At 38.1% G+C, this 18,071-nt stretch overlaps 1 protein-coding gene and 1 non-coding gene across 2 annotated transcripts; one reads left to right on the forward strand and one right to left on the reverse strand.

Annotated features, from left to right (window-relative positions):
• Positions 1–7,360: 7,360 nt before the first annotated feature.
• On the forward strand, positions 7,361–11,542 carry LOC123898590. The gene has a single exon (XM_045949582.1). The coding sequence runs from the start codon at positions 8,746–8,748 to the stop codon at positions 10,864–10,866; it is 2,121 nt and encodes a 706-aa protein (XP_045805538.1). The 5' UTR covers positions 7,361–8,745; the 3' UTR covers positions 10,867–11,542.
• Positions 8,746–8,852, reverse strand: LOC123900182. The gene has a single exon (XR_006805834.1). It is a non-coding gene; the product is annotated as a small nucleolar RNA R71 (small nucleolar RNA).
• Positions 11,543–18,071: the final 6,529 nt, after the last annotated feature.

Below are 18,071 nucleotides of genomic sequence, written 5' to 3' on the forward strand. Positions count from 1 at the left end.
CACAATTCAACCAATTAATGTCACATACCATTTATCAAATATATGCGCATTTACCCTAAGGTATCTAATGCCAATCAATTCACTGTCATGCCATCCCTAGACATAACTAAATGCATGTGGTACCAAGGTGTCTCACCAACGGTGGACCAAGAACAGTTTTATATCTTGCTGGATATGTCGGAACTTACCGAACCATCTTATCTCCCTTGGATAAGCCAACACAGTTTTATATCCTGTTGGATAGCAACTCCGGACTCATGGATTCATCTAATCCGATCCTCGGCTTCATTATGGACACATAATCCATTTTCGTTATTGGAACCCAAGTTTCCAATGTTCACATACCCTCATGAATGCATGTATGCATACACATATCAACTATATGATATTCTCTAGCTCGAAGCTACTCTTTTATGAATGCGGGAACACAATCCTAACACATTCACTTAACATTACAAATTGATGTCAAAACATCACATTGCTCACTTTAAGCTACAACTTATTGCATACACGTTTATCAATCATTTAACGATTAACAATAAGCATTAACAGCATCAACATGTATCAACAATCATGTAAGGATACCCTTAAACCATGTTACAAGTGCCTAAACACACTTACCACCAATAACAGAAGTTGCAGGTTCAGTACTGTTCGCTAAGCGAAGCCGTAGCGAACAGGTAGCGAACTTATTCGCTAAGCGAAGCTCAGTTTGCTGTAGCGAACTACATCAGAGGATTACAGGTACATGGCGAACAAGTAGCGAGCTTGTGGCGAACAGGTTCGCTGTAGCGAACTCCTGGTCGCTTAGCGAACTACACCAGAAAGAAAATATGTTCTTGAGTTTTCTAAGGCGGTTTAACATTGAATCAACTCAAAAATTCATTCAAACATGTTATAAATTCTTATAAACAGCTATTTCAAGCATATATGGTATCAAGGAACATTAATCATCCCTTCCAAACATCCAAATACCTCAAACAATCAAAATCATGCCAATTTCTTGGGTTTTAAGCAACTTTCATAAACTTTTTCAACATGATCCAAACACATGCATATTTTTCATGAAATCAAGCTAGTGATTAACACATACAAAGTGATGATAAAGAACATCACACTCACATACAAAAGCTTAATCAAAAGTCTAAAAGAAATTGAGTGGGAGAGTTCGGGAATGGAGACATAGACAATCTCCCCTCTCCTTGCCACTCAAGAATCATGAATTCTAATCTCTTACCTTAAGCAAAGATGATGATCCAAGCCTTCTCTTTCTCAAGCTTTCTCTCTTGATCAAACCCTAGCCCTTGCTCTATGGTTTTGCTCTTGCTTCTAAGACAAAAGATCATGAAATGAGCTAAGTCTCATGACAAGTTTTCCTTAAATACCTCTCCCTAAAAGTCATGAACCAAGCCCAATTGGCTTAGGCCCAATGCCTCTCACGCCCTTCAAGCCCAAAACCAAGGTTCTCGCGTCTAATAACTTACGTTCGGCTAATTAATTATTCGTCGCTCAATAAAATAATAAAAGCCAATTAATAAATAAAATACATTTAATAAAATATACGAATACGAAAAATGGGTCGTTACAATCCTACCCCCCTTAAAAGAATTTCGCCCTCGAAATTACCTAGAAACAGATCGGGATAAGAATCTCTCATCTTGCTTTCTAACTCCCACGTTGCATTCTCACCAGCCGGTCCTCCCCACACGACTTTCACGGATGCAATCTCTTTGTTTCTCAACCTCTTCACTTCTCTTCCTTCGATTCTCAAAGGCACAGTCTCGATGGTCAAGTCATTCCTCACTTGAACATCGTCCGATTCAATCACGTGTGTCGGATCAGACACATACTTGCGCAACTGTGATACATGGAAAACATCGTGCAAATTCGCCAATGATGGCGGTAATGCAATCCTATATGCAACTTTCCCAACTCGCTTCAAAATCTCAAACGGTCCAATAAACCTCGATGTCAACTTCCTTGACTTCAACGCACGTCCTACTCCAGTAGTCGATGTAACTCGTAGGAATATATGATCCCCCTCTTGGAATTCAATGTCCTTCCTCCTCTTATCATGATAACTCTTCTGTCGACTCTGAGACGCTTTCATCTTCTCACGAATCATCCGAATCTTCTCTGTTGTTTCTTGTACAATCTCTGGTCCAAGAATTGCACCTTCTCCAGTTTCATACCAACACAGAGGTGTCCTACACCTTCTCCCATACAAAGCCTCAAACGGTGCCATTCCGATACTAGAATGGTAACTGTTGTTGTATGTAAACTCTACCAACGGCAAACAAGAATCCCAATTCACGTTTTGCTCCAAAACACAAGCTCTCAACAAATCCTCTAAGGATTGTATCGTCCTCTCCGACTGACCATCTGTCTGAGGATGATAAGCTGAACTCAACCTCAACTTCGTTCCTAAAGCTTCTTGCAAGCTTTCCCAAAATCTGGAAGTAAATCTCGGATCTCTATCCGAAATAATACTTGTTGGAATACCATGTAGCTTCACAATCTGCTCCACATAAATCTCGGCCAACTTAGGCACCAAAGTACCTTTCCTGATAGCAATGAAGTGAGCACACTTCGTCAGACGATCTACCACTACCCAAATCACCTCGTTACCTTTCTTGGTCTTCGGTAAACCTCCTACAAAATCCATTGCAATGCTATCCCATTTCCATTCTGGTATAAACATTGGTTGTAACAAACCAAACGACTTCTGATGCTCAATCTTCGATTTCTGACAAGTTAAGCAGGAATAAACAAATTCAGAAATTTGCCTCTTCATTCCTGGCCACCAAAACAACTTCCTCAAATCCTGATACATCTTGGTTACTCCAGGATGAATACTCAAACCACTCCTGTGACCTTCTTCCATGATCATTCTTTTCAATTCGGGTACATCCGGTACACAAACTCTTCTGTGAAATCTCATGACTCCACTTTCGTCAATCTTGATATTGGTCTCCTTACCTTCATTGATGAGTTCCATCTTCTCCATCAATCTCTTATCCGATTTCTGACGTTCTTTAATATCTTCAAGAAAAGGATTCGTCAATCTTAACATCCCAAGCTTCACACTTGAAGAAGTAACCTCACACACAAGACTCAAGTCTCGGAATTCTTCAATCAACTCTAACTCTCTCACCATCAATGATGACATATGCAAAGTTTTCCTACTTAATGCATCGGCCACCACATTGGCTTTTCCGGGGTGATAACTCAATTCAAAATCGTAGTCCTTTAAGAATTCGAGCCATCTTCGTTGCCTCATATTCAATTCCTTCTGGTCGAATAAGTATTTCAGACTCTTGTGATCACTAAACACTTCAAACCTCGATCCATACAAGTAGTGTCTCCACACTTTCAAAGCAAACACCACTGCGGCTAACTCCAAATCATGCGTTGGATAGTTCCTCTCGTGAACCTTCAGTTGCCTTGAAGCATATGCTACCACATTACCCCCTTGCATAAGCACTCCGCCAAGTCCTAACTTCGAAGCATCGCAATACACGACGAACGACTCTTTGGCATCAGGTAAAATCAACACGGGTGCAGTAGTCAATCTTCTCTTGAGCTCTTGGAAACTCTTCTCACAAATACCATCCCAAACAAACGCTTGATCTTTCCTCGTCAACTTGGTTAACGGTAAAGCCAACTTCGAAAAACCTTCTATGAATCTTCTATAATAACCGGCTAAACCAAGGAAACTCCTAATCTCTGAAACAGATTCCGGCGTTCCCCACTGTGACACAGCTTCAACCTTCGCAGGATCTACCGCGATTCCTCCACTCGAAATTATATGCCCCAGGAAACTCACCTCTTTCATCCAAAATTCACACTTTGACAACTTGGCATACAACTTCTTCTCCTTCAAGACTTGCAAAACAATCCTCAAGTGCTCTTCGTGCTCTTCCTCGGATTTTGAGTAAATCAAAATGTCGTCGATGAACACCACCACGAATCTATCCAAAAATGAATGGAAAATTCGGTTCATATACTCCATGAAAACTCCGGGTGCATTGGTCACACCAAACGGCATGACTGAATACTCGTAGTGCCCATACCTCGTCCTGAATGCAGTCTTAGGTATGTCTTCCGTCTTCACTCTAATCTGATGGTATCCAGATCTCAAATCGATCTTACTAAACACGCAAGCTCCAACTAGTTGATCCATCAAATCATCTATCCTCGGAAGTGGATATTTATTCTTGATCGTCACTTTGTTCAACTGACGATAGTCTATACATAATCTCATGCTTCCATCTTTCTTCTTTACAAGCAATACCGGCGCTCCCCATGGCGAAACACTCGGTCGAACAAACCTCTTCTCAAGCAGCTCTTCAAGTTGCTTCTTCAATTCATTCAACTCTGACGCTGACATTCGATACGGTGCCATCGATATCGGGCTAGTTCCAGGTACTAGGTCGATAGAAAACTCTACCTCTCGCTTCGGAGGCACGTCAGATATATCATCTGGAAACACATCTGGGAATTCACAAACGATCGGTAACTCTTCTATCTTAACTCCTCCTTCGAGTTTCAATGATGCAAACATCATGAACATCTCGGCATGTTCTTTCAACGCTTCCGATACTTCCTTCCCGCTCATCAAATGCAAGTTCTCCTCCGGCTTCGGAAAAACAACGGCCTTCTCACGACAGTTGATATGAATCCGGTTGAAGATTAACCAATTCATACCAAAAATCACATCCATACCACTAAGTGGAATACATACTAAATCCATACCAAAGTGCTTACCAAAAATGGTTACGGGGCAGTTACGACATACTTGTCGAGTAATCACTGAACCATTAGCAGGAGTTTCTATTTCCATCCTACCCATCATATCCGTTAAAGGAATACTAAGACGCTTCACACAATCCAAAGAAATAAAAGAATGCGTCGCTCCCGTATCTATAATCGCAATTAAAGGAGTGTCATAGATGAAACACGTACCTCTAATGAGATTGTCCTCAAGGCTAGCATCCTCTCCACTCAAAGCAAACACCTTGCCCATCACCTTCTTGGGCTTCTTACAAGTCGGACTCTTGTGGCCTTCCTCACCACAGTTGAAACACACCACTTTTCCTCTGCAAACTTCGGTCTTGTGGCCCAGCCTTCCACAATTCTTACACCTATCCCCTCTCTTCGGGCAATCATAAGACATATGACCCCGTTCTCCACAGTTGTAACAATTTCCATTCACCGGCTTCTTACCACCACTTGTATTACTTCTACCGCGGTTGTCATAAGGTTTTCCGCGCTCTTGTCCTTTCCCTTTTCGGTCGTTCACAGCTTTGTAGTAGTTCACCTTAGCTCTACCATCTTCATCACAGATCCTACTCTTGTTCACAAGGGTCGCAAAATCCCTTATCTGTGAAAATCCAATCATATGCTTAATGTCTGGACGTAGACCACTTTCAAACTTCACACACTTGTCGTTCTCCGCTTCCAAAGTGTTGTAATGCGGGCTAAACGCACACAAAGTCTCAAACTTGACGGCATAGTCAGCTACCGTCATATTTCCCTGTTTCAACTCCATGAATTCCACCACTTTCTTGTTCTTCACATCCACAGGAAAATACTTAACCAAAAATTCTCTTTTAAACATTGCCCATGGTATAGCCATACCACCGGGTCCTAGCCTCAACTTGGCGTTCTTCCACCACACGTTCGCTTCCTCGCGCAGCACATATGTTCCAAGGGTTGTCTTCCCTTCCTCGGAACAATCCATTGCTTCAAAAATTATTTCAAGTTCCTCCAGCCACTTGTGAGCTCCATCCGGGTTGTAACCTCCGGTAAATGTTGGCGGTTTCTGCTTCATGAACCTTTCCAACCTCATCTCTACCTCTCTTCCAGGTTGATGATCTCTAACCACCATGTTGGTGAGTGCGGCCAAAGCCTCCGCAATCTGAGCATTCGTTCTCGCAGCAGCCATGATTCCTGAACGAATCACAACTAGACGTTAGAAAGTACTAACAGTGTTCCCTACACATGCTCATACGGGGAAAAGAAAAGTCCTAATTGGTTCACACGAACCGACCTGCTCTGATACCACTATTGTAACACCCTAACCCATACTACCCTTAAAAATGTAATTTTAAAAACTTTTTAACAAGTGTAAAGGCAGAGTGCCACGCGGTAATTAAAACACAAGCATACACACACAGAGCGTCATGAAGTTTAACATGAAAAACAACAGCGGATTCAATCAAACCAAGCATGCATATATATACATATATATATATATACATAAGCCATATTCATCCCTAAGGATGTCACTTATACAAGAACTAGCATATCAAAAGGTAACACCGATATACGATGAAATCCAAGCGTAATCCCCGACTCGATGTTACATTACCAGAGCATTTACTATTTACAAACTCTAACCAAAAGCTAGTACTAAGAGGAGTAATCTATGCTAAGTCTCCTCACCAAAAGGTACTTCAACACCGAGCTAAAACAGCAGTCTAAACGTCGGCACAGTCCTCAGCCTGAATATCTGAACCCCCAAAGGTCCAGCAAATAACACAAAGCAGAGAGTTAGAAAACATAATTGCATATCATACGAGTATAAGAAAGGTCTTACACTTTCGAACTACATCATGCATATTCTAACTCACGCCAAAACATCGCACTAAACAATTATCAATTAATGAAGTTCAACACAATTCAACCAATTAATGTCACATACCATTTATCAAATATATGCGCATTTACCCTAAGGTATCTAATGCCAATCAATTCACTGTCATGTGATAACACTGAAAAATGCACTATTTATTTAATTAAATTAGCTTAGTATTTTACTATTTCTTTGCATTTTTCGTAGTACTATTACTATTATCTTTATGTATTTCAGGTACTTCCGGAAACCGTCAAATAATTTCCTAAGTTACAAAATAAATGCTAATAAAGAATTGGATCGGAGCAGGAAGTAAAAAGGGGGTGCATGCCAAGGAAAATAACTAAAGCAAAGAAAGAAAGGCCCAAGGCCCAAACACCAAACATATGGCTCACGCCACATAGAAGATGGCCCTCACCACCCAGGTTTTCTATTTAGGCATATTGAACATGTGGCTTACGTGGCTCTCGCCACTATCCCTCTTTCCATATATATCTCGCCGAATAACAAGCAACAAGCAACGGAAAATCTCGCACGATTAGGAAAAAAAATCTGTTTTCTCAGCCTATAAATAGATGGCTCTAGTTAGATTTTTTGGAGGACGCAAAAATTTAGATAATTAAGAGCAAAAAACAATTTACTTCTTTTGCATTCTGTTCAACTCTGTATTGCAGCAACTTGTTCCGGTTCAAGTTTATTTTCAATTCCAGTTTGCTGTTCCTACAGGTTCTCATTGTTACATGTTATTATTGGTTTGTTTAATTTCAATTCACTTTTGTTATTTATGTTGCAGTGTCACTGCTTGTTTTATTTAATTGAAATTTTGTTCTTTATTTTTTAGCTTCTGTCCGGTTACTTTAATATTGCTTTGGTTATTGAGTCTGTCCTTTTTAATTACTTATGTTCTTCATGTTTATCACAGTTGTCAATTATTTAAATACTATGTTTTTACTTACAACTATGTATAACTAATTTATTAAAACTGGGATGTGAACTTAAAAGCTAATTTGGATTCGGTAATTAATTCGTATACTCTATTTTTAAACTAGTTTTCTGTTTCAGTTTTTAATAATTAAATTAAAGATTTTGCACGAGAGTGAAAATTAACTAGGGTATAAATTAATAGCGCGACAGTGTGAGATTTATATCGGATAGTAAAAACTGAACATTATTTTTAAACACCGCGACAGCTCTTTAAAGATAATTAAACTATATTAGTTTTCAAAAAGTATTTTATAAATAGATGTGAGAGCGAGAGTGAAGTATTCATTTATATAATATAGTATCAGTTCAATAGCGCGCCAGCGTGAGATTATATTTTTAAACTAATGTTGTTTTGAGAAAACTAGATCTTTTTAATTAAATTAAATTGATTTTCAAAAAGTATTTTTATAAGTAAGTGCGAGAGCGAAAGTGAAACATTTATTTTATATCTATACGATATTACTCAATAGCGCGAGAGTGTGAGACGCGTATCTTTTAATCAATTTCAGTTTATTAAAAAGTAACATTATTTCAAAACGCAGTTTAATTACCGAATCCATTGAAGCAACTTAATTCACATTCCGGTTAGTTTAATAATATTTTATTTAATACAGTTTAATTAATTATCTAAAACACCTTCTTTAATTAATATCTAGCCTTAACCTTACGATATATTAAAAACATAAGCGAAATATTATAAATAGTCCCTGTGGGATCGATAATCTTTTATAACTACACGATATACCTGTGCACTTGCAGAGCTATCGCATCAAGTTTTTGGCGCCGTTGCCGGGGAGGAACCTCATTCGAGTATCGCGCCCCCTAACATCGAAGCAAGGAACTTCGAATTGAAACCCGCGCTGTTGCAAATCGTGCAACAAAACCAATTCTCTGGTTCGCCCACGGAGGATCCGAACCTCCACCTCTCAGTGTTTGTGCAGTACGCAGACACGATAAAAGCCAATGGTGTCGAACCCGAAGCAATACGACTCCGTCTTTTTCCGTTCTCTTTAAGAGACAGAGCTAGAGCTTGGCTTCAAGCTTTACCTACAAACTCCATCACTACATGGAATGAATTGAAGAAACAGTTCTTGGCCAGATATTTCCCGCCAAGTAAGACAGCTATGTTAAGAGCCCAAATCAACGGATTTAGGCAAAAAGAAGGAGAATCACTCTTCGAAGCTTGGGAAAGATACAAGGATATGATGAGACTCTGTCCACACCACGGTTTAGAACAATGGCTTATTATCCATACCTTCTACAATGGGCTGCTATATAACACTAGACTTACCATAGATGCAGCCGCCGGCGGAGCACTGATGGATAAACCTTACCAAGAAGCCACCCAGCTTATAGAAAACATGGCCCAAAACCATTATCAATGGGGAAGCGAACGCGCTGCCATAGAAAAATCCCAAACGAAAGGCGGTATGTACGAAGTAAGCGGCATAGACCATGTCAATGCCAAAATAGAAGCCCTTTCCCAAAAGATAGAGAGTTTAACTTTATCTCCCACTGCTACCATAGCCGCAGTACAACCGAACTGTGAATTATGTGGAGTTCCTGGACACATAACCTCTGAATGTCCATTACTGGCCGGACTCGACCAGGCAAATTATGTGCAAGGAAACACGTACAACCCTGGGTGGAAAAATCATCCAAGCCTCTCCTATAAGAATAATAATGATTTATTTGTGCCTAACACTCCACCAGGCTTCCAAAACCAAATAGGAGCCCCTGTTGCTCCGGTTGCCCCTCAAAAGTCAAACTTTGAACTTATGATGGAGAATTTTGTCCTAGCTCAGACTCAACAAAATAAGGAATTCATGAACCAAAATATTCACACTAATGAGTTGATTAAGCAGTTAGCTAACAAAATCGATTCCATTTCCACTCATAATAAGATGCTAGAAACTCAGATTTCTCAAGTGGCTCAACAACAGGCAGCTACAGCTGCCCCAGCCGGAACACTACTCGGCCAACCGCAACCAAATCCCAAGGGCCACGTTAACGCTATAACGCTGCGAAGCGGAAGAGAGTTAGAAGATCCCGTTGCTAAAAGAGTTAGAGCGAGAGACTTAGAAAAAAGTGTAGAGAAAGACTCGGAGAGTGTAACTGAGAAGGACACTGAGAGAGAACCAATAGCAGTGGAGGATGGACAAAAATTGAAGGTTAAAGAGGTGATTGAGAATGATCAAGAAAAACCATATGCACCCCCTCCTCCTTACAAGCCTCCTATCCCATATCCTCAAAGACTTGCAAAATCTAAGAATCCGGGACAGTTTGAGAAGTTTATCGAGATGCTCAAAAAGCTTCATATTGACATACCCTTCATTGAGGCTATAACCCAGATACCTTCCTATGCCAAATTCTTAAAAGAAATTCTTTCAAACAAGCGAAAGATGGAAGACATTGGGCAAGTGGAATGCAATGCAATTAGTGAAAACAAGCTAGCCCCAAAACTCGAGGACCCAGGAAACTTTTCTATTCCTTGCGTTGTTGGCAGACATGTCATAGATAAAGCCCTTTGTGATCTAGGAGCAAGTGTAAGTTTGATGCCTCTATCTATCTGCAAGAGGCTCGGACTTGGAGAGTTAAAACCTACTAAGATGTCCTTACAGTTGGCTGACAGGTCTATCAAATACCCATTAGGAATACTGGAAAATGTTCCAGTAAGGATCGGCCAACTGTTTATCCCTACTGATTTTGTGATCATGGACATCAGGGAAGACATTGATATTCCCATTCTGTTAGGTAGACCTTTCTTAGCTACTGCGGGCGCTATAATAAATGTAAAGAAAGGGAAGCTTACCTTTGAGGTTGGGGATGAGAAAATCGAGTTTATACTGTCTCAATTCACGAAAAGCCCCACCTTGAAGAACTCTTGTTGTAGACTCGAGAAAGTTGAAGGACATATCGATAAACCCACCTATGAACAAGTCCCTCCCGACATACTAAAATCCCACCCAGTAAATGATATCTTCCAGAATACGAAACACAAAAAGGGTGAGGATTATGAGAATATGCTAGACGGATTTCGTGATACTCATGACCAAATTTTTAAAGAATGCCAAATGCTAGCACATGGGAAGATTCACACAGTGGAGAAGAAACTCCCACCTCCTCTCACCAGAAAGAAAGCAAAAGGGAAAGCACCTATTAGATGGTTGGATGTGTTCAAATGGATCTCTAAGAATGTTGAGTACAGTGTTAAGGATATCAGTCTGAAAGAGGCGCCCTCTTGATTTAAGGGTCGTGCAAAGTCGAGCTAACCGACTTTAAACAAAGCGCTGCGTGGGAGGCAACCCACGAGTTTTTATTTTAATGTTTTCATTTGAATTTGCAGAAAATAAAGAGATCGATCGCTTAACACCCATCAGTGCATTATAGGCGTAAATCTCCAGGTTTTGCACTCCAATTCTACTCTAGAGTTGCAACAGTGAGGACACTGTTGAATTTAAGTTTAGGGGAGCATTTCACTACTTTTATTTATTTTTCAGTCATTTCAATTTATTTCCCTTTTCGCATAATAAAAAAAAAAAAAATTATAGTGTTTTCTTTGGTTTTTCTAAATTTTTCCTTTTCTTGAGCCAATTTAAAATTTTTTCTAAAGATTTAGGACAATTATTCACTTTGAAAGTATATAGGTTAAGAAAGGACGAGAGGCTAAGTTTAGAAAATTAGGGAATTTTACAACAAAATCGGTATTTTTCCAACACCCAGAAGTCTCCCTAGTATAGATATCAATTTGAATAACCATTGTGCCGAAATCTCCTGATTTAAATTTGTGGATTCCTTTAGTAGTTTATTTACCAGTCGGACACCATCTATAAGTCACACATTAAGTAGGTCAGTCGATGAATATAAGCGAATCATTTAAGCAAATAAAAGGTCATACTGTGGTAATACGGTTAAACCTTGTGAATATATATGTATATTTGAATATTGCTTGTGAAAGTAATACGAAAATTTGCATCATCGAGATAATTTGCGAGAAATAAAAATAAAAAAAAATGAATAAAATCGCTAACCGATTTTCTTACCATGTGTGTGACATAGATAAAGGGTCTTAATGTGACTGTCTAGAATGAAAAAGGATAAAACAAAGGAGATGATCTAGATTTTAGTACAACGGCATGATCCGAATTCGGTATGTTTAAGAGGGAGAACTTTGTGTGTCGTTGAAATACCCTTCTTGATTGAATAAGCACCTAATTAATTATTCTTAGCTGATTTGAATTTCTGACCACGTATGAGTATTTGTGGTATTGCTTTTCTAAGTCTACATTTATGAATTGCTTAGTATTTTAAATATTTTCCATATGCAAGCTAAATTGCTTGAGGACAAGCAATGATTCAAGTTTAGGGGAGTTTGATAACACTGAAAAATGCACTATTTATTTAATTAAATTAGCTTAGTATTTTACTATTTCTTTGCATTTTTCGTAGTACTATTACTATTATCTTTATGTATTTCAGGTACTTCCGGAAACCGTCAAATAATTTCCTAAGTTACAAAATAAATGCTAATAAAGAATTGGATCGGAGCAGGAAGTAAAAAGGGGGTGCATGCCAAGGAAAATAACTAAAGCAAAGAAAGAAAGGCCCAAGGCCCAAACACCAAACATATGGCTCACGCCACATAGAAGATGGCCCTCACCACCCAGGTTTTCTATTTAGGCATATTGAACATGTGGCTTACGTGGCTCTCGCCACTATCCCTCTTTCCATATATATCTCGCCGAATAACAAGCAACAAGCAACGGAAAATCTCGCACGATTAGGAAAAAAAATCTGTTTTCTCAGCCTATAAATAGATGGCTCTAGTTAGATTTTTTGGAGGACGCAAAAATTTAGATAATTAAGAGCAAAAAACAATTTACTTCTTTTGCATTCTGTTCAACTCTGTATTGCAGCAACTTGTTCCGGTTCAAGTTTATTTTCAATTCCAGTTTGCTGTTCCTACAGGTTCTCATTGTTACATGTTATTATTGGTTTGTTTAATTTCAATTCACTTTTGTTATTTATGTTGCAGTGTCACTGCTTGTTTTATTTAATTGAAATTTTGTTCTTTATTTTTTAGCTTCTGTCCGGTTACTTTAATATTGCTTTGGTTATTGAGTCTGTCCTTTTTAATTACTTATGTTCTTCATGTTTATCACAGTTGTCAATTATTTAAATACTATGTTTTTACTTACAACTATGTATAACTAATTTATTAAAACTGGGATGTGAACTTAAAAGCTAATTTGGATTCGGTAATTAATTCGTATACTCTATTTTTAAACTAGTTTTCTGTTTCAGTTTTTAATAATTAAATTAAAGATTTTGCACGAGAGTGAAAATTAACTAGGGTATAAATTAATAGCGCGACAGTGTGAGATTTATATCGGATAGTAAAAACTGAACATTATTTTTAAACACCGCGACAGCTCTTTAAAGATAATTAAACTATATTAGTTTTCAAAAAGTATTTTATAAATAGATGTGAGAGCGAGAGTGAAGTATTCATTTATATAATATAGTATCAGTTCAATAGCGCGCCAGCGTGAGATTATATTTTTAAACTAATGTTGTTTTGAGAAAACTAGATCTTTTTAATTAAATTAAATTGATTTTCAAAAAGTATTTTTATAAGTAAGTGCGAGAGCGAAAGTGAAACATTTATTTTATATCTATACGATATTACTCAATAGCGCGAGAGTGTGAGACGCGTATCTTTTAATCAATTTCAGTTTATTAAAAAGTAACATTATTTCAAAACGCAGTTTAATTACCGAATCCATTGAAGCAACTTAATTCACATTCCGGTTAGTTTAATAATATTTTATTTAATACAGTTTAATTAATTATCTAAAACACCTTCTTTAATTAATATCTAGCCTTAACCTTACGATATATTAAAAACATAAGCGAAATATTATAAATAGTCCCTGTGGGATCGATAATCTTTTATAACTACACGATATACCTGTGCACTTGCAGAGCTATCGCATCATCATGCCATCCCTAGACATAACTAAATGCATGTGGTACCAAGGTGTCTCACCAACGGTGGACCAAGAACAGTTTTATATCTTGCTGGATATGTCGGAACTTACCGAACCATCTTATCTCCCTTGGATAAGCCAACACAGTTTTATATCCTGTTGGATAGCAACTCCGGACTCATGGATTCATCTAATCCGATCCTCGGCTTCATTATGGACACATAATCCATTTTCGTTATTGGAACCCAAGTTTCCAATGTTCACATACCCTCATGAATGCATGCATGCATACACATATCAACCATATGATATTCTCTAGCTCGAAGCTACTCTTTTATGAATGCGGGAACACAATCCTAACACATTCACTTAACATTACAAATTGATGTCAAAACATCACATTGCTCACTTTAAGCTACAACTTATTGCATACACGTTTATCAATCATTTAACGATTAACAATAAGCATTAACAGCATCAACATGTATCAACAATCATGTAAGGATACCCTTAAACCATGTTACAAGTGCCTAAACACACTTACCACCAATAACAGAAGTTGCAGGTTCAGTACTGTTCGCTAAGCGAAGCCGTAGCGAACAGGTAGCGAACTTATTCGCTAAGCGAAGCTCAGTTCGCTGTAGCGAACTACATCAGAGGATTACAGGTACATGGCGAACAGGTAGCGAGCTTGTGGCGAACAGGTTCGCTGTAGCGAACTCCTGGTCGCTTAGCGAACTACACCAGAAAGAAAATCTGTTCTTTAGTTTTCTAAGGCGGTTTAACATTGAATCAACTCAAAAATTCATTCAAACATGTTATAAATTCTTATAAACAGCTATTTCAAGCATATATGGTATCAAGGAACATTAATCATCCCTTCCAAACATCCAAATACCTCAAACAATCAAAATCATGCCAATTTCTTGGGTTTTAAGCAACTTTCATAAACTTTTTCAACATGATCCAAACACATGCATATTTTTCATGAAATCAAGCTAGTGATTAACACATACAAAGTGATGATAAAGAACATCACACTCACATACAAAAGCTTAATCAAAAGTCTAAAAGAAATTGAGTGGGAGAGTTCGGGAATGGAGACATAGACAATCTCCCCTCTCCTTGCCACTCAAGAATCATGAATTCTAATCTCTTACCTTAAGCAAAGATGATGATCCAAGCCTTCTCTTGCTCAAGCTTTCTCTCTTGATCAAACCCTAGCCCTTGCTCTATGGTTTTGCTCTTGCTTCTAAGACAAAAGATCATGAAATGAGCTAAGTCTCATGACATGTTTTCCTTAAATACCTCTCCCTAAAAGTCATGAACCAAGCCCAATTGGCTTAGGCCCAATGCCTCTCACGCCCTTCAAGCCCAAAACCAAGGTTCTCGCGTCTAATAACTTACGTTCGGCTAATTAATTATTCGTCGCTCACTAAAATAATAAAAGCCAATTAATAAATAAAATACATTTAATAAAATATACGAATACGAAAAATGGGTCGTTACAATGTTCATGTGATTCATTACTCAAGTAGTCAAAACCAAAAGCATTTCTAGGACCACCACCAGCACCACTAGCATCACCGGCTTCACCGGTTGTTCTAGTGCTACTATCGTCTCCTCCAGACATAGTGTTCTCACAAGATCTTTACTGTCTCACTGTTAAGTGAAAGTAACAGACCAGTGCTCTGATACCAATTGAAGGTGTGAAAACACAAGAAGGGGGGGTTGAATTGTGTTCTTAACTTAACTTCAACAGCAGCGGATAAATAATACAATAAGACAAGTTAAGAGATAGAGAGAGATCACACAAGCACTTTATACTGGTTCCTCTCACAAAACGAGAGTAGTCCAGTCCCCTTGCACTTCCAAGGGATTTCACTATAATCACACAAGATTACAACTGCTCAAGCACACAAGCAAGAGACTTCACCACAATGCTCAAGCACACAAGCAAGAGACTTCTCAAGTACAAATGTAATGAAAAATAGAATGAATACAACAGCTCTTAATCAGAACCTAGAAGAACAAATACTAAATATTTGAACTAAAAGTGCAACAACACAGTTCAGAGGTTCAGAGCTTGTATGTGGAATTCAGAGTTTGTTCGTGCGTGTTAATAATCCTTGATTATCTTTACAACTGATTCCTTTAGTATATATATAACTAGAAAAGAGTCGTTGCAAAGATGACCGTTGAAGTAGATAACCTTTTGTCTTCAAGCAGCCTGTCTTGATGCAGTTTGGTTGTATCTAAAACTGAGTAAGAGTTTCAGGTACTTTGACTACTGCAGAGAAGACTTTCCTTATTCAGCTAACACAACTGATGACCCACGTTCTCAAGAGAGGACAGACAAAAAGAGAGTAGCTGTTCTGATCAGGCTTGAAAGGTCTTTTTCTTCATTGGTAGAAGAGTTGACTTGCAAAAGAGAATCTTTACAAACTTCAAGAAGATCATCAGAGTTTGATGAAGCTTAGACCTTAAGAAGTTCTGAAGACTTCATCGTCTGAAGATTACAACTTCTGAGTTTCAAAATCTTCTGAACGCTTGCAAACTTCTGAACTCCTTATCTTCTGATCTTTAATCAGAGTTTAATTGAATCTAAGTCCTGCACACTTAAATTAAATTTTTAGTCCTTCCAATTGTTTATTAATACTTTGTTATCATCAAAACCTTAAAAGATTTAGGGGCAAACATTTTTAAATCAATTTTGTTCCAACACAAACCAAGTGAGTTTTCAGTGTATCTATGTTTATAAACACGTTCTGAAGCTTTTCCAAACATCAATTTTGTGTGGTTTTGCTTGAGTCACGTTTTGCTTTTTTTTATGTTCTTAAGTTGTTGTTTCGGTTTTCGAATTATAAGCCTCCACTGTGAAATCTAAGCATAGATTCATGATCAGTGCGAAAAATGAAGCGAAATAGTGTATTCGTTTATGATTTTTGAGGCCAAAATGATTTTTTTCGAAAAGCTCCGTTTGAGCGTTAATGGAAGAAGATGTCGCTGAGGAAGAGGATGTGAGGAAGAAGATGAGTTGTTACTCATCGCACCCCCTTTCTTGCTCAGCGCGCCCCCCATCCCTTTATTTTTAAAACCCATCCGTTAGATCTAGTGTAAGCCCGAGATCTGTTATAGGATTTCTTTAAATCCAAGCCACCTGATTGAATCAGAAAGGCCCAGATCCGTGATAGCCTACTATGCACTTTAACTCTGACGCTGCACTAGAGTATTTTTGTTCTGTTCATTTTTTTGGACGAACTGGGCTGGGCTTGGTGTTGCAGCTTTGCTATTGCCTCACCCCCAGACCCAGTTTTGCACCCCAGTGGCGTTTTTGTCCATTTTTAAGTGCCTATTTAAATAAGTGCTTATTTCTTGAAAAAAAAAACTGTAACCAAAATAAAAACTTGAATGAAAAGGATTGGTCCGTCAAATGGCTTTCCGATTCTCTAGTTATTTGGGTTCTTGGTAGATACCTAGCAACTCGAATAATTAGCGTTCATAAGGAATATTATTTCAAAAAAAGTAAATAATGATAAAATGAACATAACCCATCAAATTTTGAGTTCTTTTGTAAAATTATGTGTATGTGAGTCCTTTTTTTTGTAAAATCAAATCAACCCACAAGTATTTTCTACCCCAGAACTGCGTGTAGCTTTGAATTTCCCATCGCACCGGGGAATACGTAGGAGCGAGATTCAAGATCTTGTCAAGCACAATAATAAATAAAAAAAACCTTTTTTTTATATGTATAGTTATAGTCAAATAGTTTAATTATAAGCACACACAAGCAAGCATTTTTTTAAACCTAAGTCTAGAGGGAAGGTTCCCGTTGAGTACAACGGATGTGAGGGGTGCTGATACCTTCCCCTCGCATAACCGACTCCCAAACCTGAAATTTGGTTGTGATGACCACCTTTCCGTTCTTTCCGAGGTTTTATCGATATTTTTCCTCTTCCCTCATGGAATAAATAAAGTTCGGTGGCGACTTTACTATCTAGCGAACGCTTACCGCTCGCGCATTCTTTTTCACCCGCTTCAGCTGGCGACTTCACTGGGGATATTTAATTAAGAGAGTCAAGCCCACTCCCTTTAGTTTTAGGTTTTTTCTCTCGCATTTGCTTGTGTTTGTTTTATTTGTTTTTGTATTTATGTTTGTTTTATTTGTTTATTATTTGTTTTATTTGTTTATTATTTGTTTTATTATGTTTATTATATTGCATATATATTCATATGGTCAATATTGTTCTTGAAAATGTCCTTGGTGGTTGGGTTGTACTATGAGTGGGGCTCTACACCCGAGCCTTGAGCAAAGCCTAAGTTAAGTTAGGGGTTGAGTATTAATCTACTTGGCGTTATGCCTTGTGGGGTTAATGCAAAAGCTCCGCCTAGAATAGATCTTTTCGAAAAATATTTGTTAACTTGCGAATGTTCGCGATGGGAGCAAATTATTTTCTTAG

The sequence above is a fragment of the Trifolium pratense genome, linkage group LG7 (assembly GCF_020283565.1).
Source record: "Trifolium pratense cultivar HEN17-A07 linkage group LG7, ARS_RC_1.1, whole genome shotgun sequence".
NCBI classification, from domain to species: domain Eukaryota; kingdom Viridiplantae; phylum Streptophyta; class Magnoliopsida; order Fabales; family Fabaceae; genus Trifolium; species Trifolium pratense.